The 23,351-nt window shown below is 42.4% G+C and overlaps 3 protein-coding genes across 5 annotated transcripts; 1 reads left to right on the plus strand and 2 right to left on the minus strand.

The window, feature by feature from the left end:
- Nucleotides 1-19: 19 nt before the first annotated feature.
- arsg (arylsulfatase G) lies at nt 20-13,489 on the minus strand. Of its 2 annotated transcripts, none has more exons than XM_030077603.1 (11): nt 13,385-13,489; nt 8,491-8,730; nt 7,723-7,958; nt 6,649-6,760; nt 6,264-6,410; nt 4,220-4,407; nt 4,024-4,104; nt 3,681-3,789; nt 2,310-2,430; nt 2,099-2,189; nt 20-1,192 (listed from the first exon to the last, which is right to left on the minus strand). In XM_030077603.1, exons 2-11 carry the CDS (start codon nt 8,715-8,717, stop codon nt 912-914), a joined length of 1,593 nt encoding a protein of 530 aa, XP_029933463.1. In that variant the 5' UTR covers nt 8,718-8,730; nt 13,385-13,489; the 3' UTR covers nt 20-911. The 2 variants fall into 2 exon arrangements, with proteins under 2 accessions (XP_029933463.1, XP_029933464.1); XM_030077604.1 differs by lacking the exon at nt 13,385-13,489 and adding an exon at nt 12,937-13,060.
- Nucleotides 10,311-18,041, plus strand: LOC115377683 (monocarboxylate transporter 7-like). Of its 2 annotated transcripts, none has more exons than XM_030077601.1 (6): nt 10,311-10,374; nt 13,660-13,905; nt 14,065-14,208; nt 14,303-14,431; nt 14,809-15,810; nt 17,016-18,041. In XM_030077601.1, exons 2-6 carry the CDS (start codon nt 13,668-13,670, stop codon nt 17,336-17,338), a joined length of 1,836 nt encoding a protein of 611 aa, XP_029933461.1. In that variant the 5' UTR covers nt 10,311-10,374; nt 13,660-13,667; the 3' UTR covers nt 17,339-18,041. The 2 variants fall into 2 exon arrangements, with proteins under 2 accessions (XP_029933461.1, XP_029933460.1); XM_030077600.1 differs by lacking the exon at nt 10,311-10,374 and adding an exon at nt 12,910-13,046.
- An 87-nt stretch (nt 18,042-18,128) lies between these two features.
- Nucleotides 18,129-23,340, minus strand: amz2 (archaelysin family metallopeptidase 2). The gene is made up of 7 exons (XM_030077608.1): nt 23,205-23,340; nt 21,669-21,960; nt 21,042-21,215; nt 20,751-20,879; nt 20,298-20,461; nt 19,736-19,912; nt 18,129-18,704 (listed from the first exon to the last, which is right to left on the minus strand). The coding sequence occupies exons 2-7, from the start codon at nt 21,958-21,960 to the stop codon at nt 18,552-18,554; spliced, it is 1,089 nt and encodes a 362-aa protein (XP_029933468.1). The 5' UTR covers nt 23,205-23,340; the 3' UTR covers nt 18,129-18,551.
- Between the last annotated feature and the right edge of the window lie 11 nt (nt 23,341-23,351).

Below are 23,351 nucleotides of genomic sequence, written 5' to 3' on the forward strand. Positions count from 1 at the left end.
ACACACACAAATACATAAACACATAAATAATACCCAATATATTCAAGTAAATTTGGTGAGAGTTTTATTTTTTTATTTAATACTTACCGTAGCACACATCATCACATTTTTTTGGATATTTCAGAAGTTCCAATTTCTTCCCTGAGACCTTAACAATGCATTTGTCGATACTAGCTGTACAGTTACAGTTAAAGTACAGTCATTATTGTGCAGAAGGTTCATGAGTGCCTAGATTTACTGAAACTATGTGGGTATGAAATGTTTTCAGTGTTCAAAGCCAGCATTAAGACTTGTCATAGTTGCAAGACAATCTTCTTGGCCAACCTGGGCTGTGACATTTGTACACAATAAAAAAAAAATTTGCACACATTTAAGACTTGCAATCATACATGATCACTTCAGGACAACAGCAATATTTTGCAGTGAGGGCCACACAGCTCCGACTGCACTCCTCAGCTATACTGTCCATTGTAAGTAGCTCTCGATAAGAGCTATCTTATAATGTAAATGTACATATTTTCTGTCCCCCAGCACTGGTTTGGGAACTGTGCAGTAAATGATTGGTGATGAGGTTTAAAAACACACATTAAGAAAAGAAGAAGACAAAAGCATAAAAACAATAAACCACGTGGCTTTCAAATGTTGGAATATAGTGCAACAAAGCCATCCGTGCACAGTACAGAAAAGTGTGTGCAGGTAGGGAATGTCTCTTTACCAAGAAGATCGCTGTGCCCTCTTAGTCACTTTTCACAGATTAATGTCCTCACAGAGACGCAGATCAGCCGGATGAGCCAAAAACAACAAAGCCGAGTTCAAACGCCTGCTCCTCTGCTCTCTGAGGCTGTTTACCGTCATCCTGGTGTCTTCTCCAGGCTATACGTGTGTGTGTGTGAGTGTGTGTCCTCCCACTCTCAGCCCAGCATGTGGCAGCGGCAGACAGGGTGTCGCGGGTCACAACAGGGGGCTGCCGATTGGTCCGTTGTGTAGTCAGCTGTGGAGACCGACTGGTCCGTGGCAATGTCCCATAATAACTCCTCCCTCCCCTCGGCAATCCTGTCCAGTGCTCTCTGATACTCAGGTGAGCCGGAGTCCAGGGGTGTTTCCTCTCCCTCATCACTTTCCAGATCAAATATCAGAGGTGGGTTGTGGAGCTGCTGCCTCCCCCTGCCGCCGCCGCATGCCTCGGCCGCACCTGGAGGGAGGAGAGAGCGCTCAGCTGGTCAACAACAGCAGCAGAGCTCACGTGCCGGCATGTTTTTTCCACCTTTGGGCAAGATGGTTCACAACAGGAAAGGATCGCTGTGTTTCTCTGTTGCAGAAGTCTGACATGTTCCCACCCATAACAGCCAATATCAATTCCAATGTGCATTTTTTAAAAACAAAAACAAAAGACCATGTTAGTTTACTCTGTTGCTAATCGTTAATTACAGTAATATTGAGTGTTGCAATCCAAGTTAAGAGAGTCACATAAGAAATCAGCCAAATACTGAAAGTAAAAATAATATCTGATTGATGCTAGTGCTGTTTTTTAAGGAGACAAGGAGAGTAAGCAGTTTGCAGAAGGCAGCAGAACAGACAATAATCAGAGCTTGACTGGAAGCAGAGATTGAGAGAATAAGCAGAGATTGACTGGAAGTCAATATTTATTATCATACACATCATATACATTATCATATATATATGCTTTTATTTTGCTACAAAATAACAGTATCAAAAGCAGCTTATGACTTATAAACTTTTTATACCTCGGTGATTTTTTTTTAGACGTTTTGGCGTGACACATTTTATGCCTTCTATTCTTTTTAAAATGATTATCTTTTTGCAAATGCACTTAATGCTATTTTATGTAAAGCACATTATATTACCCCTTTGTATAAAATTAATTTTTTATTTCTATGAGGTTATTGGTCTGCATACTGCGCTGATCACCTAATATAAATAATGTCACCATACAACCTACCATATTTTTTATTTATTTTATTTAAAGAAAAAATTAACCCTATATATGGAGACCACACCTGCAGGCGTTTGACTGTCCTTACACCATGGCACATGAATAATCAGTGCAGGAGACTTAAAGTGTAATCACAAGGCATACCTGTGAGGTAGAAGGCTTTGTGTTTCCCTGCTCGGACCGCCTGCAGGTCCCCAAACTTCCCTGCAGCTCCACTGTTTGGGTGGCAGAGAAACTACGAGCAAGGAGAGCAGAGAACTCATGAGAGGCCTCACCTCTGCTGGACGCTCCCCAGCAGAATCACTGACAAGTCAACTGTATAAGCACGAGGTTACATCTGACGTAGCGTTTGTACCTCGCGTCCCGTCTGCTGACCGTGCAGGAGGACATTTGTGGCATCGATGCCGTCATAACGTCTGTCTGAGGGAGGCTGCAGCCCCGCCAGCGACAGCAGGGTCGGGAAGATATCCATACCACTGAGAGAAGAAATGAGAAGACAAGACGAGAGAAGTTTTTGTCTTTCTTTCTAATGAATCTTTGCATCCTGTTGTTGCTCTGTTATACCACTTGTGACAAAGATTTACATAAATTGTGCTTCTTACATAAAAGCAAAACAACAGAACAAGATGGAGCAGAGGGTATAAAAGGAAACCATAGCCACTTCCATCTCACTGCTAAGCAACGCAAGTTTCCAGTAATATCTGCCTGCCTAGTGAACTAGCTATGTGCCACAGTAAACAGACAGTCTTTTCACACTGAAGCCATAAGTGCAGATTATACGTTGAGAGAAACTGAATAGGATCCAGAAATTATTTGTGTGATTTCGCGTCATCTTTGAGTCTTAAATGAACTCCCAATTCTTCGACTTTCTGGAAAACAGTGTGACTTCATGCTCTTCCTCACAGTAATTCTGTTGGTTTACATGATGATCCATGATCCATGTTACGTACACCTCTAAGGTGGGAGGATCTATTTTCAAGCCGACCACAGGCGGGGAGAGTTTTGTCAGGTGCCTACATGACGCATCATCTCAGAGGAAATCATAAGAAAACAAAGAAAATATTTTTGATAAACGAAACACAAAGATGATGCAATCTCACCCACTTGGAAAAGATAGATGCATACATACAGATAAACAATGCAAAAACTACCATATTATATTTTAACTTTTTTACTCTGTCACTTACTGCTAACTGTGGCTAAAACAGTCAAACATACATTTAACCAGGATATGTTTTGAAGGACTGTTTTGGGTTATTAATGAGCACATAGAAACTCGCTTAACCAGACTGACTGGGAAAATATCTCCACTTACAAAACAGAGCATATTTCCTTGGAAGACCTTGGAAGAGATATTTAGATAAACACTGGCACCAGATCGCCAAACTAAAAAAGAAAGTCGCACGCCAGGAAGTGCACTGTGCCACACTGAGATTACTGCCGAAACTACAGGATTCCCAAAGGGCTCTGAATTAAAGAGGCGCCCTCTTTTTGCGCGGGGCATTCTGAGCTTTACACGAAGCGGAGTGCCATCCTGAACAAACGCTCGCTGGATTTAATGATACTTATCGTGATGGTTATCGTGGAGGTGTATGCTTGTTTGTCTGACTTTTTTGACTTTTTTGTCAAAGTGCTTTGCGTGCCTGAATGCTATATCTTGTAATGACTGCTCACTTGTCCATTTTGGATTTTCAGTGTTAGGAATATGAAATTCTGCTGTAAATACCTGAGCAGGGCAGAGCTGGTGGTGTTGGCAGGGATTTTACCAGGCCAGTAGGCCACTGTTGGCACCCGGTGGCCCCCTTCCCAGGTGGTCCGCTTAGCTGAACCCCCACCTTAAAAACAAGCAAGAGGTGACTTTATTAAAGGAATACTACGTTTTGGGCACAATATTTTATTTGAGAACATACATTCTTTGTTGTCTTTTGTTGAGTGTGCTGGGGGAGAAACAAAAAGTGGGGGGACAATTTTCAAAAGTGGACATGTTCCCTCTGTCTCTAGAGGAAATAACACCCATGTGTGTCATTTTTACCTGTTAAGTTTGTGTTTTTTTTTGTTTTTTTTTTTACCTCGGCTGGTCTGCCACTTCCCTTTGAAGGGCCCGACATTTCCTGCATACTGGCATTTCTGCTCCCAGGGACCGTTGTCACCTAAACACAAAACGTACACACACACACACACAAATTAAACTATAATTTAAGTTTAATTTGTCCATCGATAGCAATGGCCTCACACTAACAGACATAACACATCCAGGCAACACACCAGTGAACCAGATGAGTGTGTTGTCTCTGTCTGTGGCATCAGAGGCCGTCTTCACTGCTCCCACCAGGCTGTCCATCTCTCGCAGGCTCGCAGCGTACACTCGGCCATCATCCAGAGGGAGGGGAGGGGCCAGGGGGACGTGCATGTGGGCCAAAGCAATGTAGAGCAGGTAGGGCTGTCCTCGCTCCCTGGGAAGGTAACACACAACCTCCAGAATAACTACTGCTGTCTAGATTTACACTGTAGCCTATATAGCCCTGTGTTGATGGTGTGTTAATGATGCTGCATTCTTTTCAGAGTCCTACATCCATAATTCCCAGCTTTTATGTTGAAATCGCATCACCCAGTGAAACATGGACTCCTACAAAATTTAAGTTTAAGTTGCCTAGCATAAAATTCTCCTGTCTGTTCAACATATATTAGATTAGATCCAGGACTCCTTGGAAGAAAAGACACTGTATCTCAATGGGATCTTCCTGGTAAAATAAGGGATAAGTAAATAAAAATAAAAGATATTTTGTCTGAAATTTTAAAATATTCAGCAGCTTCATGGCACAGAATGTACATCACATGGTTTACTTATGTAAAGAACAGGGCTGGGGAAAGACAAATCCAATTAATCCAATGTTTTGGTATCAAATGCAAATGAAAACACACAAAAACTGAGTGGCATGCCTTTTTGTCTTAGGTTATGATTGGCTAAAAGAGTTGTGCTAAACTCCTGAGGCATTTGTATGTTGTGTTCTTTGAGAATTCAAACATTTTACTGTTTACTACACAGGTATTTTGATGGATTTAAGATCATGTAATGCAGATAATTGGAAAATAAAGTGTATTCTGAGGATTACAATCAGGTTAAAAGTGTAGTCCTGTAGCGTTCACAGTGTACGCCTGTGTACCTCATCTGTGAAATCTCAGGGTTGAGTTAAGTGCTGCTTTGACCCCACTATGACATGAACACAGGCCTGCCATTATGTTGCATTTTTCATAGCAGAAAACAGGAATTTCCGACTTTCCGACATCTCCAGAATGCAGCATGAGTGAAACCAGCGCCCGCATTGACTGGTTGGACTAAACACTTGTCCAACCAATCCTGTAAGTCATGACTCCGCATGACTGAGAACCACAACCCTATAGTCACATGACCTGGTGCTATAGAGCGTAGGCAGACAGTTGCACAGTGAGAAATTAGCTGCCATCCTCCCATCGCTCACACACACACACACACACACACACACACACACACACACACACACACACACACACACACACACACACTGTCTCTCCTCTAGTGCTCCTCCTAGCATTCTGACTCTGTGGGTTAATCTAAAAAGCTCCTCTCCTCTGTCTGGAATGTCTACAGGCATTGCAATCATGGGAGATTAGCCTGTCAAATGTGCACTTGCTTGTCAGGGTTTGTCCTTGAATGCTTCTGTATTTGCAAGTTGTCAAACACATTTCAGTCTCTCAGCAGTCTCTCCTGGACTCTCCTGTCACATTTGAGTCGTTCAGTTTGCAACTACACAGTCTGTGGAAAGACACAACACACACACACACACACACACACACATATATGTACAAGCAAGTGACACTAAGCTTTGCTGCCTGCTGAGTCAGTGGATGGCGCACTGACAGGAGAGTGGAGCTTGCTATCTTTGAACAGAGAATCAGGACCGGCCTGGTTCAAACACACGGCGACACAGGTTGCACAACCGGGCTCTGGAATAACAACCACACAATCAATAACATCTGTGTTGATTTGATGTTCCAAAGCGCAGGGCTACATTCGTGCACGGGACATGTGCGCGGCAGCCTCCTGTCAACATGTCACGCGGGGAACGCAAACACAAACGTTAAGGGTTTTAGGTCACACAAGAGAGTCCTGTGCTGCTGCAAGGTGGAGAATCTCATCACTTTGTGCTGCTTCTCTGTGTTACCTGAGGTGTGGCTGGTGCATTGACATGACTGATAAGATTATAATAGATAACCACATAGATGGCTGGGTATACTTTTACTATTTTTTATGTGTAGAAATGTACTGCACCTTGCATTGTTTATGATCTTGAGTGCAGCAGATTTGTACTGCTGTGTTAGTGCCCACAGATCCAGAGGCTGCTCCACGATGCTGCTGTTCTCAAGCAGAGGAAGGCCCACTTTGGAATAACAGCCGCCGTGTACACTCCTCTTCAACCTAGGGTGTGTGGATAATAAAGCATAATCATACATCCAAAATGAATGTTATGTGCCTGTGACTGTGTCAAGTGGGGACGCGGTTTAGAGTTAATTGGCTGATGTGTGACATCACCTAGGAAAATACCACAGTTTCTGTGTTGTTATGTCTACATGTTTTGGCAGGTGATTACTTGTCAGTCTCCAGTTAGTGTAAGAAGCACCACAGAGAGGTGTATAATGTGATTAAAATGCTGTACCTGTATACCTGCGTACCCATGGAGCAGGGAACGCAGTGGGGCATGTCATACCCAGGCATATCAGTACAGCCCATGTCATTACTGTAAGGAACTCCCAGGTAATAGTCAAAACCTGCAACAAAGACACGGGGCAGACGCTGAATATCTGGTTTGTCTCTTGGCAGTGTGTTCCTCATGTGTCACCTATCTCTGATACCAGCACACACCCACATACAAAACACAAAAGACAAAAACGTTGTGTCACAGAATTTAAAAAGACCCCACAACCTGCCTGGCAGATAAAAACGCATATAACTCCTTATCTCTCTGTGACATACCACCTGACATAATGAAAACACTTGACGCTGTTTTCATGTTGTCAAGTGAAAACCATAATCCACAGAGAAGCAAGTAAATCTTCATATTAAGTTTAAAAAAATGACAATCACAAAATTGGACATACAGAGCTTTCCCCTGACAGAGGCGTTACAATATGTTGACACTCCCATGGTTTCGCTCTGGCTGAGCTCTGTGGAGGAATCTAGTATCCAGTTTATACCGGTTTATACTAACAATATGTGGGACTGTCTTTTAAAACCTGAAATGAACCTGTACGTATAAACGTTTGGACCCGCTGGGTGTATCTGTATTATAATATTTTCAACTGCAACTGCTCATTTGTTTCAACGTTTTATTAAAACTGTGCAAGAGTACATGTTGTTCAAAAGAGGCCATGGGAGGTAAGTGAAACTTTTGAAGTTCAATACCCACAAATCATGTGCAATGACGTCAGCAAACTGCACAGGGTCATTTCATGTTTACCGACCCCGCTGGCCTGTGATGTTTTATACCAAAGGAAACTAATGGGAGGCCAAAGATCTGATGTTAGTGAGCCGAGCGTTTCTCTGGATGGAGTGCTCACTGCCTGCTGTTTAGGAGACAGTTTGTGTTTCACTCTTAAGATGTGATAAGTCACACCAAACCCAACACAAGCACACACAGCTCAGTGAGAAAGTGCAGCCTCATCTGAGCCTGCTGCGTTCTCTTAGTTCCTGTCGGGTTTTTGGGGTGTAAATGTCGATCCGTCCCACTCACCTCTGTTAGTTGGCCCGTATGGCCCGTTGTGGCCGAGGTGCCATTTCCCTATCATGGCGGTGTAATATCCGGCCCTCTGTAACAGCTGGGCCAAGGTGACTTCGGACAGTGGCAAGCCTGCCACAGAGCCCACAGCGAAGTTATGAGTCACCCCGTTTCTTAGGCCGTAGCGGCCCGTCAAGATGGCGGCACGGGACGGGGAGCAGGTTGAGGCTGGGGAGTGAAAGTCTGTCAATCTGGAAAACAATGAAGATTTTTAAATGGGCAACTTTTGACAACTGACGTAAGGAGAGTCACAAGGACAAAGTATGAAAAACACAATGTAAAACACACTCCATAGGTTCATATATAGGTCAGATACTGTGAAATAAATAGCATGAAACAGCTGTCTTTACATTAAAGTTTTGACCTTAAGGGGGCACTATGTCAAACTGCCAGAAAGTGTGAAACCTTGTGAATCACATACCTAAATGAGTTATGTGATTGCTTGTTATGTGACTCACTAGCTATGGAAATCATGCAGTTGAGTCTGCATGGTTTCCATAGCTGATCAGATGTGTCTATTCAATCTTTTTTTTTTTTTTTTTTTTTTTTGTTTAGTCTAAACCTCACTTCAGTTGACCATAAATTTTGCACAGTGCACCTTTAAGTCTCAACCCTGAGCACATACGATGTCAAAGTAACAGCTTTTCAAATCTGATTTTGTCAATAGAACATGACATTTAATAAGATCGCTGACAGTGCTAACAAATGTGTGAACTGTTGTACCTCATTCCTTGCTGAGCCATCAGGTCAAGGTGAGGCGTGTTGTTTGCTCTCTCTCCAGGCTGATTGGCAGCCAGGTCACCCCAACCTATATCATCTGCCAGTATGAGAATAAAACTGGGTCTCTTACTGGGCTGTTCAGGCCTGGCCCCACGCCGGCTCACTGTGTGCAGCAGCAGTCCACAGAGCAGTGTCCCGGACAGAAGCAGCAGGCTAAAACCCGCTGTCATTTTGTGTCAAAACCTGCACGAAGCAAAAACACAAGTCAGTTTTGGAGTTGTGGTCATAATGATTAAGACTAAGGTATAACTGCTTATCTTTAAAAAGTCTGAGCCCTAGACCTCATGTACCTAATCCATTTCTATTTTAAATGACTGAGGTTAAAAAATTATATTAATCCTCTGAAATCAGGATCAGTGGGACAGTGTATGAATGAGGCACGTGGCACTTTAATGCAAACACATTCTGGTGCAAACTGAGTTGCAAAACACACTGACATACTATCGGTAGAGTAGTGTAGCCTGAGGGTAACTGTTTTTGTAAAAGCTGCAACAAAAGTTTCAAGTTCACATGAGAAAAGAGTTCAGGTATGACAGAGAGTGAGTGCTGAAATGCCTTTAAAGACATTCAAAACATCCAAACAACCAAAAGAAAGGCTGTTTTGTTTTGTTTTCTTACAAGGGAAGGTGTATCTGCATTTATGACTAAAGCCAGAGACAATATGTCCTGCGGTAAAAGTCAGCTGTGCCTCTAACAGCACAAAACAAGTAAAAATACAGCATTTGTTAGAAGCATAAACAATGATGGAACAATTCCTCACCTTCTTAATGTTGAGGTAGGCTGTCATGTTACCCCCAAATGTACACTTTGCTATGTTTTACATGAGGAATACACTGCACTGAAGCATTTTGCGGGGTAAAGCACCCCCAAAATAAACATTTACTCATTATTTACTCACCCTCATGTTAAACCAAACCAAGCCAAAACCCACAGTTCCATAGCCTTCTCCAAAACTGCTGACGTTAATGGGCAATCTATTATAATCTTGTCGGTCCCCACACACTGACACCTGTCACACTAATGCAAATATCAGAGATAATAAATGTTTGAACTAACAAGCATGCAGATATCTGGTTTGAAGAAATTTAACGCATGTTTTATGCTTTTTTGTGAGCTTGTTAACTTGAATGGCTTGGAAAAAGGCGGAGATGAAACTTTGGGTAAGATTTGGCTGAAATGAGGGTCAACAGTTAAATGACTGAACTGAAACTCCTCAAGGTGTGAGACTGCACAGTGCATGAATGACTAGACTTAATCTATAATTGATTATGAGTGTCAGGGCTGGTGGTGCACATTAATAGATGAGCAGGATAGCACTACTGCATCTGCATCTCTGCACCAAGGGCTTATATAACACCCTTATTCAGCCTGCTATACCCCAGCTAGTCAGTTGTACACACATACACAAAGCAATCCTACCTTGACACACACAAAACACACCCAGAGTAAACATGCACTGACTGCCACACACTCACACACACACACACACACACACACACACACACACACACACACACACACACACACACACACACACACACACACACACACACACACACAACTTGTATTTTTCAAAGTTGTGCGCCACAGAATCACAAGTCCGTGCGGGTGTTTGCGGACTGATATAGGCGCAGGCCACGCCGTAACCCGATCCCTCCTGACCCTAAACCGTGCGCGTGGCAGGAGATGCGCGTGCGCGAAAGCATGTGTACACTAGCATGGGTCCCTAAGGTTGAGTCATTCATTCGCAGGGCGCGACGGAAACAGGATTACGGCGGGACAGTCAAGAAAATTCAGGACTATTTTTCTCTGAGTCTGTGCACACAGGTGAGAGCCGGGCAGCGCAACACCCCACAACTCTTTTTCTTTAATTAGAAGCTGTTCCCAGTAACTATGTGGCATATTTAGTCATACAAATACTATGTGGAATTAAACCCATTTTAATAAAAATATCTTCATTTAGTTTATTTTTCATTGGGGTATGTACAGTCAGTTAGATAGAGAGCACTTAAACTCAGTCTGTATAGTATGTTAGTTGTTAATGTCGACCAGCGACCACATGCCGCTTCACTGTGAACTTACATCAGCCGGACAGGATGTATAACTCAGTGTTTCCTCTCGTCCATAGCCTAAATGTAAATTCTACAGTTGAAAAACCACGTAATGTTTTACAGTGGAGTCTGTGAATGCCGTAGGAAGCATGCCAGCTGGCTCACAAAGACGCGTCTTGTGTGTGGGAGTGAAAAAGGGTCTGAGCCTCTTACAAGGCAGGCAGTGTTGAACTGGTCGCCAAGAAGGCAAAGTGGCCGCTTCACTTTGTATAACGGCCCATGTGACTCGGACTATAGGCTGCACCGCAGAGGAGCGACCGCCGAGCACATGCACATTACAGCCGTCAGACACGGTTTTGTTTTCACATGCGCTGTCTGAAAATAGGTTTGTTGTTTGGCTGTTAAAGAATTAGGTTACAAGTGTGGAGGTAACAGTAGTACATCAGGAGAAGTATGGTCCAAACACAGAGTGAAACTAACAGCCTACAGCTTAGCATTTCATGCTTGGGCAAAGTCTTTCTGACAGATGTAAAATATATTTCCATTTGTGATATTTTTTGTGGCAGCTACTATAAGAGACTATAGTGCCTTACTCTGTACCTCAATGTAGTGTAGTCTTTGGCTCTGGTGTATTAAATTCTAATATTTATATCTAATATCTATACATATCTATATCTATCTATCCATCTGCCTATATCTATACATAGATAGATCGATATAATGAATAATAATAAACTCCATAAAATTGGAACCTGGGTGTGCCAAATGATCTCTTGATACACTGCAAATATTTGGATTGGGGTGGGCTTGTTGATTTACATTTGCAACAGTAACACATGTCATTGTCAGCCAATGTCTTCTTAGTTATAATTAGAATTGCCATAGTCATTATTCACTGTTGCATTTGTAACTGGCACCTACTCTGTTGGAGGATAATCCTGTTATTTATTTATCTGCATTTATTCAGCGTATAAGATCACATGATCTTATGCACCCTGGTCTGCATGGGAGCTTCAGCTTTTTATAGTATCCCCAAACGACCTCAAAGTGTTTTTAGAGGCAACATTGGGGACATTTGGCTGAATGTGAGGAGACAAAACAATAAACTATATATAAAGATCTATATAAGCGAATTATACAGGAATGATGTGGTGGAGATAAAAAAAAAAAAAAAAAAAATACTAATAAAGTCCCATCAAGCCACTCCTCAAGACCACAGACACACTGCAAGTTCCTGTAAAAATATCACATTATCATGATTTTTTTTTTTTTTTTTTGGTATGTGCTAAGTGTGTATGATGTGTGCAGTCAACAAAGGGGGTGGGGGGAGTTACACCATGCTTATTAAAATATGAAGTTTGACCATAAACTGGAAAAAAACACAGGTTGCTAAATCCTGAGAATTTGGGCGGCAAACAAACAAAACAATACACTGGCGTTTTAAATTTGAAATTTAATTTTAAATCTGAATGGTTTAAATATTGCTGTAGGTAGGGGTGAACAGGGCAGGGTGAGCATGTGGGTGAGATGAGTGTTTTACACAAAACTGATCACGTGATAATGGATTTGGGAATGATGATTAATTTCTATGAATTTGTGAGAGAGGATATGACAGGTAAATGGTAGCCAGGCAAAAATGTGATTTAGTATTAATGTGTCACTATCACTGTATACAAAAAAGACACAGCAATCCACACATAAAATATTACAAAGCCATAAGAATACACACACAAAACAAGCACACACTGTAGTATGTTGTGATCAGCAAAGATGTGCATTGTTTTGAAAAATACACCCTATGCCTTCCCAGGGGAGACTGGAGGGACAGATGACAGAGTGGCTGCACCTGCATGCTGGAGAGGACTGATAGCTAAGAGGACAAAAATAACGTTGTGTATCACTTTAACCCCACAGGATTCAACTAACTAACCTTCCCCAAATGCTCAGCTTCCCCTTAATCTGGGCTAAACTGTGCCAGAGAGGATCAGCTCTTTTGATTAATGGGTTGTCCTTCTAAAACTGACCAGAAAAGGTTTCATTTCACGCAGCAGACTTTGTTTTAAATAATTTATTTTTTTCAAAGTTGCAGAAAAAGTGGCTCATTTGCCCCCTCTCTCCCCTGCTTGTGATTGTATTAATTGCTGATTAGAGCAGGCCGTGTGTGCAGAGGCTGCGCTGCTGCTGGCTCCCCCCTCACCGGCTGTGGTTACGGCACTGGCCGAGTGTTTGTACATTAAACAGTAGCCTAGTGAGTAGCCATAGAAGCGACGTGGTTTAAATACAAGCCGCAAAAGAAGCGAATGAAAAAGAAAGGCGAACGTATCGACATAATTATTACCCGTGACCCAGCAGATGATCAGTGTGATCTTTTGCCCAACTGAACCACACCACTTCACAGTCAAGTATCCTGAATGAGAGACGGAGCAACTCCAAACACTTAGGCACCAAGTGAGTCGATCTCAAATACAGTTAGCGAAACATCGAAACATGCCGCTGGACTGTGCAGCCCTGCTTTCTTGATGCGTGCTGTCTTTTGTTTCACTGTTACAACGCGAGATTGACGCGTTTCTTTACATCCTTTAAACTCAGCGAAACACTCGTGAACACGCTACATCGCAGTTTATCCGAGTTTACCAGAGTAGCCGCGTGATGAAACGTGATATGGCTGGTGTTTCCCCAGCTGCTACAATGTCAGCTGGTGAATGCAGCTGTCAAATGCATGTTTTAAAGTCGCGTTTGTTACTTCTGCAAGTAAAAACAGGAATCTGTCTCTGAGCTGTACTCACTGCGGACCCCGGCAGGCGCATACCGACGCTGCCCACGTGCGCGTTCACGTTTCCTATACGCGCTTCCACGTGCACGCACGATGACTTCATTCAGTGCTGGTCGACTTCACCTCACACACCACATAGGTGCCCCCCACCCTTGTCCTTTTGAAGTTAGTCTCACAAAGTTTGCACAAAAATCCAAAAGCCTAGTCGATTTTATTCTGCAGCTTCATGTTGAATCTGACCATCCAGTTAAATCCCTTAACACATCTGCATCTTCTCCTCTGTCTCAGCCTCAGCCATGGCAGTGTGTGCCTCCAGACCTGGGAGCATTTTGGGGCCCAAAGTATACCCAGAGGCCCCAGACGGGGGCTGGGGGTGGCTGGTGGCTGTGGCCTTCTTCCTAGTGGAGGTTTTCACTTATGGCACCATCAAGAGCTTCGGCATCTTCCTCCAGGACCTGATGGAGGAGTTTGGGGAGACCAGCAGCCGAGTCTCCTGGATCGTCTCCATCTGCGTCTTCATCATGACTTTCACTGGTGAGTAAAAGCTGATGTGGTTACGTGATGCAAAACATAGAAAACAAACAAATAAACATCAACAGAGACAAAGGCAGAGACTGAACATATTCACAATAAAAAGCCTTGGGTGGCTGTTGTGAGTCTACATTCAACATTTCTTTCACTACTGATCTTCAGCTCCTCTTTCGTCTGTGATGACCAACCGGTTTGGCTTCCAACCTGTGGTTATGTTTGGAGGATTACTCATCAGCACAGGAACCATCACCACAGCCTTTACCAACTCCATCAATCAAATGTACATCACCACTGGGATAGTTGCAGGTATTGGATTGCTTTCCTCTGTCTCCTTGTTGACTTGTGTGGATCAGGAACAGCTGGAAAAAGTCTCAGTGTGTGTCTGCTTTCCTGCATGCAGGTCTGGGCTACTGTCTGACCTTCCTGCCCACTGTGACCATCCTGTCGCATTATTTTAACCGGCGACGGCCTCTGGTCACGGCTGTTGCCTCCACTGGAGAGTCCTTCTCCATGTTTGCCCTGGCACCCAGTGAGTATGAGTTATCATTTTTGTGCATATTTGCATGTAATGAATGTATGCTTCATGTGCTGTAAGGCTGAGTAAAGAGTAGTAGTTTTCAACAGCTCTGTGGTCATGAAGTCCAGTACTATCCAGTATCTAGCTGTTCAATTATTTGCCTTTATCAAAAATCTGTTGGGTGTAAATATCGTATGAGAGCACCAGTAGTCATTTTGACAATCAGAGACATCAAAGTATTCAGTCACGTATATTGTGATTATTTGATTTCATCCACATCACCCAGCCCTACTGGCAAACTTATATATCACTGTGCAAACTTCAAATACACTACTGACTATGTTAGTTTTATTAAAGAACATTCCCTCATTCACTCCTCATTTTCCCAGCCTTCGCTGCGTTGAGGGACCACATTGGCTGGCGCCACACCATGGTGGTGATCGGAGCGTTGCAAGGCACCATCGTCATCTGTGGAACTCTGCTACGGCCGATCATTATCAAGCCCAGAACAGGCCACGACACAGAGACTGACGGATCGTCTTCAAAGGAACTGGAGGCCCTCAGTGTGCAGGAGACGTTAGAGGGCACAAACTCAGAAGACACAATTACAAAGGAGAATTTGTACACCCAAAAGATCTACAGTCAGGACAATGAACTAACAACAGATTCTCTGACCTCTGGAGACTCTGGTGTCCAATCTTTGAAGGACACAGATGAAAGCAGCCAAGAGAAGAAGACTTCACTGTATAAGGAAGAAAGGTTAGAGACTGTTCAGAATATTTTGAAAGACAGTGGGACCCACAGAAAAGAACCTGAAAAGGAGGAAAAAAAGTACAGAGACGCAGAGAAGGGAATGAGGAAAGAAGATAAAAAGGACGGAGACGAAATCCTGTCAACAAACAAACAAAAACTTCTAGATTTTTCCATTCTCAGAGAGGACAGTTTCATCTGCTACTCGCTCTTTGGACTTTTCGCCACACTCGGCTTCTTCGCCCCTCAGCTCTACGTCATTGAGCTGAGCGTGAATCGAGGTGTGGAGCGGGACCGCGCCACCTACATGCTCTCCACCATGGCTGTGGCTGAAATCTTGGGCCGTTTCTCCATTGGTTGGGTCATGACCAGGAGGCAGTTGAGCAAGAGGAAGCTCCAAGTGCTTCTTGTGTGTGTAATTCTAATGACTCTGGTCCTGGTGGCCTTCACAATAGTTTGGGAGTTTTACGGCCTGGCTGTGTGCTGTGCCTTGTACGGGTTCTTCATGGGAACCATAGCGAGCACACACATCCCCTTGCTGGCTGAGGAGGATGTGGTCAGTATAAAGAGGATGTCTTCTGCTGCTGGAGTCTATGTGTTCATACATAGCTTTGCTGGGCTGGCTGGTCCCCCACTGGGAGGTAAGAGAATATAATGATGCATCTAGCAGAGACACTGGCTTATGGCCAAACTTGTTGCTTCAGTGTTGCTTTCATCATCTGGTCATACGAGGATTCATGAAATAGGAGTTTTGAACGCAACAGATTTTCAAAACCAAATACAGAAATAGTCCTGATTGCGCTGTGATGTGAATTACATGTAGTCTGGACACAATCCAGCCACATTGAGCATATAAGCAATGTAACTAGCTGGAGAGGAAGTTGGAAGAATTATTGCAGAGAGAATTTTATACACACAGGAAATGCCTAATGGCTAAGGGTGTAAGTTCACTGAACAGTAGGCGTGGTGAACTGTGACATATATAAATATTTTTCTCAGCACAGATCTTGCCAGTGAAGTTTTTTTGGCATGATGTGAAATTACATTGAAAGCATTTATTAGGCAGAACATTCAACACTGCTTTTCATTAATAATGTGAGGCTTAACAACTGCATACAAAGCTGTTCTGCTGCCAAACTGCACAACCTTGACGGAACATTGGCAAAAGCATATTCAACTTCTTGTGTTGAATTGTTGAAATAAGTTTAAATTAATAATCAAGAACTTGAGTACCGGGTCAGTTGAATTTTTTTCAAGCCAAACAGTGATACAAACCAAACCATGGCCTAAAATATAAGGTATAAGGTTAACCTGAAACCAGTACAGCACGAAAAAAGGACAAGTTTCAGGCCAAGTGTGAACATCCAGCACCCTGATCTAAAAAAATCAGAATCACATCACAAATTTCACAATATATTGATATTATATCAACATCATGTGACTAGATATCAGATAGATAGATAGATAGATAGGTATACTTTATTGATCCCAAACTGGGAAATTCACAATATCGTATGAGATTTTGAATATTGTAATAGTTTTAATAGTTCCTAGTTTTAAAGACTGCATTAAAATAAAGAGAGGCAATTTTCTGAACTAATTAGATTGTTCTAGCTGTTCCAGCCTCTACCTGCTTGTTCATCATATCCGCATTACTAGTAACTGTTTATCAAAAACCTCATGGATAAATATTTTAGGAAAGGACCAACAGTCATTGTTACAATACAATTCTGATATCGATATCAAGGTATTCAGTACTATCTCAAATATCACATTGAAATGCCAGGTGCAAAAATAGTCAGTGATGGGTTATCATGCTTCCACTTTGCTCCTACTCTCCGTCTAGGTGTCCTGGTGGATGTTACTCAGAACTACGGCTCAGCGTTCTACTCCTGTGCAGTCGGCATGGCTCTGGGCGGCCTGTTCCTGGGTTTGGTAAAACCTGCTAAGAAAGGATTACCCTGCAGGAGGAGGGGGCCAAACTGCCCGGAGGCCTCACATGCAGGGAAAGGAAACTCTGTGGAACACATTGGAGGGCATGAAGATGACAAAAGAAGAGACAGTACTCCAGACTGTTTGGAAATAGACATTAAGACAGACCACAACCAGACAGTGACTACAGGAAAAGGCCTGCAAGTCACAAGCTCTACTTGTGAAAATGTTGCCTGAAACGTAACAAAAGCGTCAAGCCACAAGAGCTCATAAGGCAAAGTAAAGACAGCTACTGGCAGAGGGCACATGGACAAGATGAATGGGCTGGACAGACGCAGAAAAACTGATGCTGGAGGTGTGAGACTAGATTCCTGAGAAAATCCTGAGAACTTTTAGATCACAATATGGATTTAGCAGCTGTACCTTACATACCTGCTGTCCCAGTGTTTTTCTAGATTACAGTATAGCCTTACAGCTGTTCTGTGCCAGTGAAAGCAGTTGAACACTTGATGTTGCGGATGATGGTGTCAAATAAGGCTGGAGGTATGAATCCATGTAAAGTGGAGCTTCAGTGATGCAGTGTTTAAGAGAGGTGCCTTAGTTTAATTCTAAAAGGAGAAGTAACAAGAAGAAACTTGATGAACTCACTTTCTGTTAATGGTCAATACTATGATGCTAGTCAGACAAACTGTTTAGTTTGTGTAGCTAGGTAACAAGAAATTGCACTGATCCTCTAACATGAAATCTACAGAAGACAGAATATACATACAGCTCAGGAGATACTATATATGATCAGAAGTGTTTTCTTTTTAATTTAACTGTCATTAAGTTAACATTTCACTGTATCAGATATGTCAGTTGAAATTTTACAGTCACAAAAAATATTTTTGTAATGAAAAATGTGCCGAATCACAATAAAGCAACAAAGTGTTAATTGGAACCCAGACTTACAACTCCTAAATGAACCAGCCTATAAACTTTATTCTCTATTTATCACAACATGCCTTAAAAATATGACAAATTAAATACTCCAGCCCCCCTTAATTTACACATTTGCCAGTATACCTAATAATCCAGCATACAAAGTCTGCTTCCTGACATATAACTTTACCTAACCACAGTGTAGGGCAGTAGCGCTGATACAAGTTACTTGTATCATAGCCTGTATTGTTAAACTAGTAACGTCACTACTTGTAACAAGTAGCGACATTAGTAGTTTAACTACATTTCTCAGTAGCATGGCTGTAATGTTGCTGTTTTCTAAATCAAACAGCTTTTAAGTAATGAAACTATTTTACTGATTAAATAGCGCGGTAGCATCCACAGAAGCTACAGACTTGTTGAGAGCTAAGTGCATTACAACATAGATACTGTACTGATCCCTGCAAGAAAATTAGGAAAGCAACATCTCATTCTCCTCCGTGTTCATAATCAGACTTATGGGCCGTTACTATCGTTTATCATCTTCCAGGATGTCCAGGCATCTGCGGAGCCACAGTCTGGGTGTGTCAAAGGCCTGAAGAGGTTTGGGGAAGTGAGGCAGAGACTGAGAGGCAGTGGAAGACCTTTCACTCCGGCCGTCATCCATCCAGTGCAGCAAAGCCTGATGGACACAGACATACCGACCATTCAATATAAGAAACTGAACGCATCTCGCTGTGGCAGTGCATTTGATCAAATCATCTGGTCAGCCTGGATTGGACTAAATAGGGCAGAGGTGCTACACTGCAGCAAATCTCCATCTTCACAATTCTCAAATTCCTGGTCTCATGTGTTTGTAAAATCTTTTTTTTCTTAAAACAGCTGAAAAAATCTGTCACTGGGATGAGATAATCCCACTTGTTTCTAATGTAGTTTCACTTGTTTCAGGAATTTTTCAGTGTCACTATATTGAAACAAGACAGAATAAGACAGATGAATAAAATAACACTTTGATTCAAGAAAAGTCTAGAAACAAGGTGATTGGCACCAGAAACAAAGTGGGATTATCTCATCCTACTGGCAGATTTTTAAACTTCTTTAAAGAAAAGTTAAGTTAAAAAAAAAAGTTTGACTGAAGACTTGTGAATCAGAGGAAGCATATCCATCCTTTGTGACTGACCGAATGGCCACATATTGCCACATATTGCTACACAGTAATGAATCAATAAGTTCAGCCAGTGTACCTTTAACGAAGGATGACATCATGTGCAGATAGCAAACAGTTTGTAAGATTGCTGATGTTGAAACAGATCAGCAATATTAAGGTTAAAATTCAAACGGTCAATGTGAGACTGACAGATTCTGTATAAAACATGCCTTTCAGTATCTACAAGCTCAGCACACTCGGGTTAAAATTCATGCCGCTTTAAAGACTCCCTGCGAACTCGTCTAGAATGTTCTCTGTATTACAGTGCATGGATGTTGCTGGAAAGAGGGCTGAAGTAATCTGGATTTCATTTGCAAACAATGCTAAGGCTGAAATCGGGCGCTGGCATAGCACCAAGTGGGTACAGTAAGTATCCAGCAGAACTGTAAGAGAAAGTGTTGAAGTTGTTTTTACTGACTCAGTCATGGTAATCTCATTTTTGGTCGATCAAGTGTCCATTTGTGCATGATCATTGCTAAAATCAGGCTTTCTTCCATTTTTTGTACCTTATATCTGTCAGCTATGTTGAAGAAGATTGAGGACTGTAGCTTGCGGAGGCAGATGGGACAGAGGTGCAGGGGCCGGCGGTCCGACTCCTCCAGGTGGTTGGAGCCCTGCATGACACAGCTCACCCACTGGCAGTGCTGCATCCCAAACATGTGGCAGATCTCATGGGTCATTGTCTGGGGGCAGTTGTTTAAAACAGAACTTTTCTGATAACAGTACAAAAAAAAAAAAAAAAACAGGTGTAGGCTGATGCTACTAGCTATTTAGATCCTTTGCAAATAAACGCATATAGCCTGTAAACTACTTCATAATTATTTAAAAAAAAAAAAAAATCACAAAAAATAAATAAATAAATGAAAATAAAAATAAATTAACAAGTCTGAAAAAGTCACTTGCTGAAGAACATCCACAGTTCCCTGTATTAATTAATTCATTAATTAACAACTGTGAAAAAAGCCACAATTTAGGCTTTTTGTGTGTGTGTGTTGATGTGGCCGTAATGGGTTTCCATAGTTTACAGCACCAAAAGTGGGTGAGTGTAAGAGCCTGTTTGTCAGTAACCTTGCAGGAGCGGAGCAGCAGCGTGCTGCTGATGGGGGGAGTGTAATAGCCTTCAAACACAGAATAGTCTCCTCGCTTCAGCTGGAGCTGTTTCTTGACTCTCCCGGCGTAAGCTCTGCTGTAGAAGTTGTCATCGTACCTGGCAAAGCTGAAAACGCCCATTCCTGGACGTACACATGCAAAACAAAGATGAAGATACAGCTAAGAAAAACTCCTCTTTATGCTGGGTTGGATTGCGTTTGAATTTAGCGCCATCTATTGGCATTTTAAACATATTACATCATGTGAGACTGCCTGAGGTGTCAAAAAGAGTATGAATTATCTCACTATTATAGCATTTAAACAGTAGATTGAGCTTATGTTAAGAAGATGTGTAGTATTATAAAGCGTTTCAGTCTGGTAAAATCCTTGCCCTCAAGTCTTAAAACACATTATGTTGTAGCGCGGGCTCACCCCTGGTGAGTGAAGCCTGTCCAAAAACAAAGTTCCAGGAGTCTCTTGGGTAGAGGTCGATCATTGTGAATCCAACTATACAAAAGGCATCTTTCGGCTTCCTTTTCTCCAGAAATCGCAGCAGGTCACCTAAATTTTGAGAGAAAACAACAATGTCATGAACAAACCCTGTCATGGATATTCCACTTTCGGGAATATCAGACTCCCCGCATTTTTACATGGAAAATGCCCAAAATACATCAAGACAGAATGTAAGGAAGCCATGAGCTCAGCTGGAAAACTTTGGCTTACTAGTGAGGATCTGCAGGTTGTGTGAGTTGCTGTTAACTCTGAAAGAACATCCTGTTTCTGCCACAGTAACCGGCGGCAGCAGCTTGACAGCAAGGCCCAAGAAGAAGGCCTGACAGTATTCTGTGAGCCACTCCACATACTGGTCTGTCTGGGCCTTCACCTCCCCAAAGGAACCTGACAGGACAGAAGAGGAGCAAGGCTAAATGCAAGGCTTAGAATAGAAATGTGACCTGCTTTGCATAGAATCAAAAAGCAGCTGAATGGCATGCATGCCTCCCCATCTATGAAGTCCTACATACAGGTAGTTTGTTGGGTCTTGCATGCATGTCTCCTGTTTTTTTCACAGCCGCAGTGTTAAAGATGAACTATGTAAGATTACTGAGGGTCAAGTAAGTGAGGACTGTTTAATTCAACTCAATTCAATTTTCTTCATATAGCGTCAAATCAAAAAAAAAAAAAAAAATGACCCTGCCATCAAATTACATGCATTATTTACATTGCTCCATTATACATTATTACATTATTCTAAGTCTTCAGTCAGTTACCTTTAGCAATTTTAAGTAGTGTACCTTTATGTCTCTCTGGGCAAGGTGACCCACCACACCTGTTAGACATAGAAATGCTCACCTATGGGCTGAATGTAAATGGTGTTGTGGCATGTGGATGGGATCTTGCGATAAGGGGCGCGGTAGAAGCTCTGGAAGTCCTGGGGCTCCTCAGGGTGACAGGGGATCCAGTCTGAGTCAGAGTGCACTGTAATGGGCTGGAACGGGCTGAAGCCGGGACCCCCTAAACGAAGCCCGTCCTCCAAAAAACGCCTTTCTTTTTTGGAGTACTTGCTATAATGTTTAGCCAAGTCTGTGTGGCTGGAGATCAAAGCTGTGTGCAGTGTCTCCACAGAGTGCTGGATCACCTTCATCTGTTGGACAGACATTAAAGTAAAGCATTCACATCGTCGCAGACATCTAGGTGAAATTACAATATGGCTTGGCTGTTAGGTAGACATTCATTTTGTGTGACAACCCATGGATACTAATGACAAAATGACAAAGTTTAAATTTGATCCTTAAAGTCTGAAATGTATTCTGTGTATGTATAAAGACATTTGAGAGAGATGAGATGGAGCAGCCAATCAGTCAATGACACAGCAAGGAGAAACACCAAGCCCAACAGAACATTTTGTTAGGTAGAAATGCATGAAGAAAAGCAAGAAAGGTAAGGATTACAACGATTTACTGAGACAAAGAAACAGACAAATGAATAATATGTGAGATATGATTATATCTGAAATGTGAAATATGTACATGTAAAACCATTGCTTGTATTTGTACTACAACAAATACACTCAGTGGCCACTTTATCAGGTCCACCTGCTCAGTCTAATCCAATCCAATCCAACTGTTGTGCCATAAAGTTTACTTTTCTGATGCCTATAATACTCAGGTTTTCTTTTTGTCACAGTAATAGAGGTGTTCATTCAATTCTCTGTTTGGCATTGAGCTCATAGATAGTGCTGCTGTTGGACTGGACTGCGTTTTACTGAGAGCTGTTTCCACTATTCTGCCCCCCTCATGTAAATAAATAGGGAGGACAAAAAATTTGAAACACCTTTCAATATGATGTAGTCCAGTACAAGACCTCTGCAAACAACAACATCAATAATAAACAGATTCGTATTACACAGGATGAGGTGTAAACAATCCAAGGTACCTACGGACTCTGCAAGGCAGGGGCATCCTGTTGACCCGAGCTGCATTAGATTGTACAGGTGGACCTGATAAAGTGGACACTGAATGTACAAGCAATGGAATAGATAGATAGATAGATAGATATTACTTTGTGTGTGTGTGTGTGTGTGTGTGTGTGTGTGTGTGTGTGTGTGTGTGTGTGTGTGTGTGTGAAGCTTATGTGCTTGATTCTATAGGCCTATATGGATGTACAGAATGTGCAAATTTAGAATATGCTAGGAATTTTATTGTGTGTAGAGGGGGGCATCACATAATATATACACACATAATAACACATGCTACTTTCTCTAATGGAAGATGTGGCGTTTGCAAAATAAAGTGGCGAGTGCCTCGGACAGCGCAGCGGCAGCGTTCCTACCCCCGTTAAGTAAAGGGAAAGTATTCTCGAGGATTAATGTGAAATATGACGTTTTACCTGGACGAAGAGAATTCGTCAACACCAAAACAGAGCATTTCAAATGTTGTCCCCGATAGTGACAACCAGTCTTTCTGAGCCTGGCCAGCCCGTGTTGACAAGGGAAGACGAGTGGGCGGGGCCTGTTCGGTTTCCGCTTCGTCATGC

Source organism: Myripristis murdjan, chromosome 19 (assembly GCF_902150065.1).
Source record: "Myripristis murdjan chromosome 19, fMyrMur1.1, whole genome shotgun sequence".
Classification (NCBI taxonomy): Eukaryota; Metazoa; Chordata; class Actinopteri; order Holocentriformes; family Holocentridae; genus Myripristis; species Myripristis murdjan.

Excerpts from the sequence above, each read along its gene's own strand:
- LOC115377683 (XM_030077601.1), top strand. The coding sequence starts at position 13,668 with ATGGCAGTGTGTGCCTCCAGACCTGGGAGCATTTTGGGGCCCAAAGTA. Across the intron at positions 14,209-14,302 it reads CACCACTGGGATAGTTGCAG|GTCTGGGCTACTGTCTGACC; the intron begins GTATTGGATTGC and ends TCCTGCATGCAG. Across the intron at positions 15,811-17,015 it reads GGCTGGTCCCCCACTGGGAG|GTGTCCTGGTGGATGTTACT; the intron begins GTAAGAGAATAT and ends CTCTCCGTCTAG.
- arsg (XM_030077603.1), bottom strand. The coding sequence starts at position 8,717 with ATGACAGCGGGTTTTAGCCTGCTGCTTCTGTCCGGGACACTGCTCTGT. Across the intron at positions 4,408-6,263 it reads AAGATCATAAACAATGCAAG|GGAGCGAGGACAGCCCTACC; the intron begins GTGCAGTACATT and ends TTACCTTCCCAG. Across the intron at positions 3,790-4,023 it reads GAAGTGGCAGACCAGCCGAG|GTGGGGGTTCAGCTAAGCGG; the intron begins GTAAAAAAAAAA and ends CTTGTTTTTAAG.
- amz2 (XM_030077608.1), bottom strand. The coding sequence starts at position 21,960 with ATGAAGGTGATCCAGCACTCTGTGGAGACACTGCACACAGCTTTGATC. Across the intron at positions 21,216-21,668 it reads CATTTACATTCAGCCCATAG|GTTCCTTTGGGGAGGTGAAG; the intron begins GTGAGCATTTCT and ends CTGTCCTGTCAG. Across the intron at positions 20,880-21,041 it reads CAACCTGCAGATCCTCACTA|GTGACCTGCTGCGATTTCTG; the intron begins GTAAGCCAAAGT and ends CTCAAAATTTAG.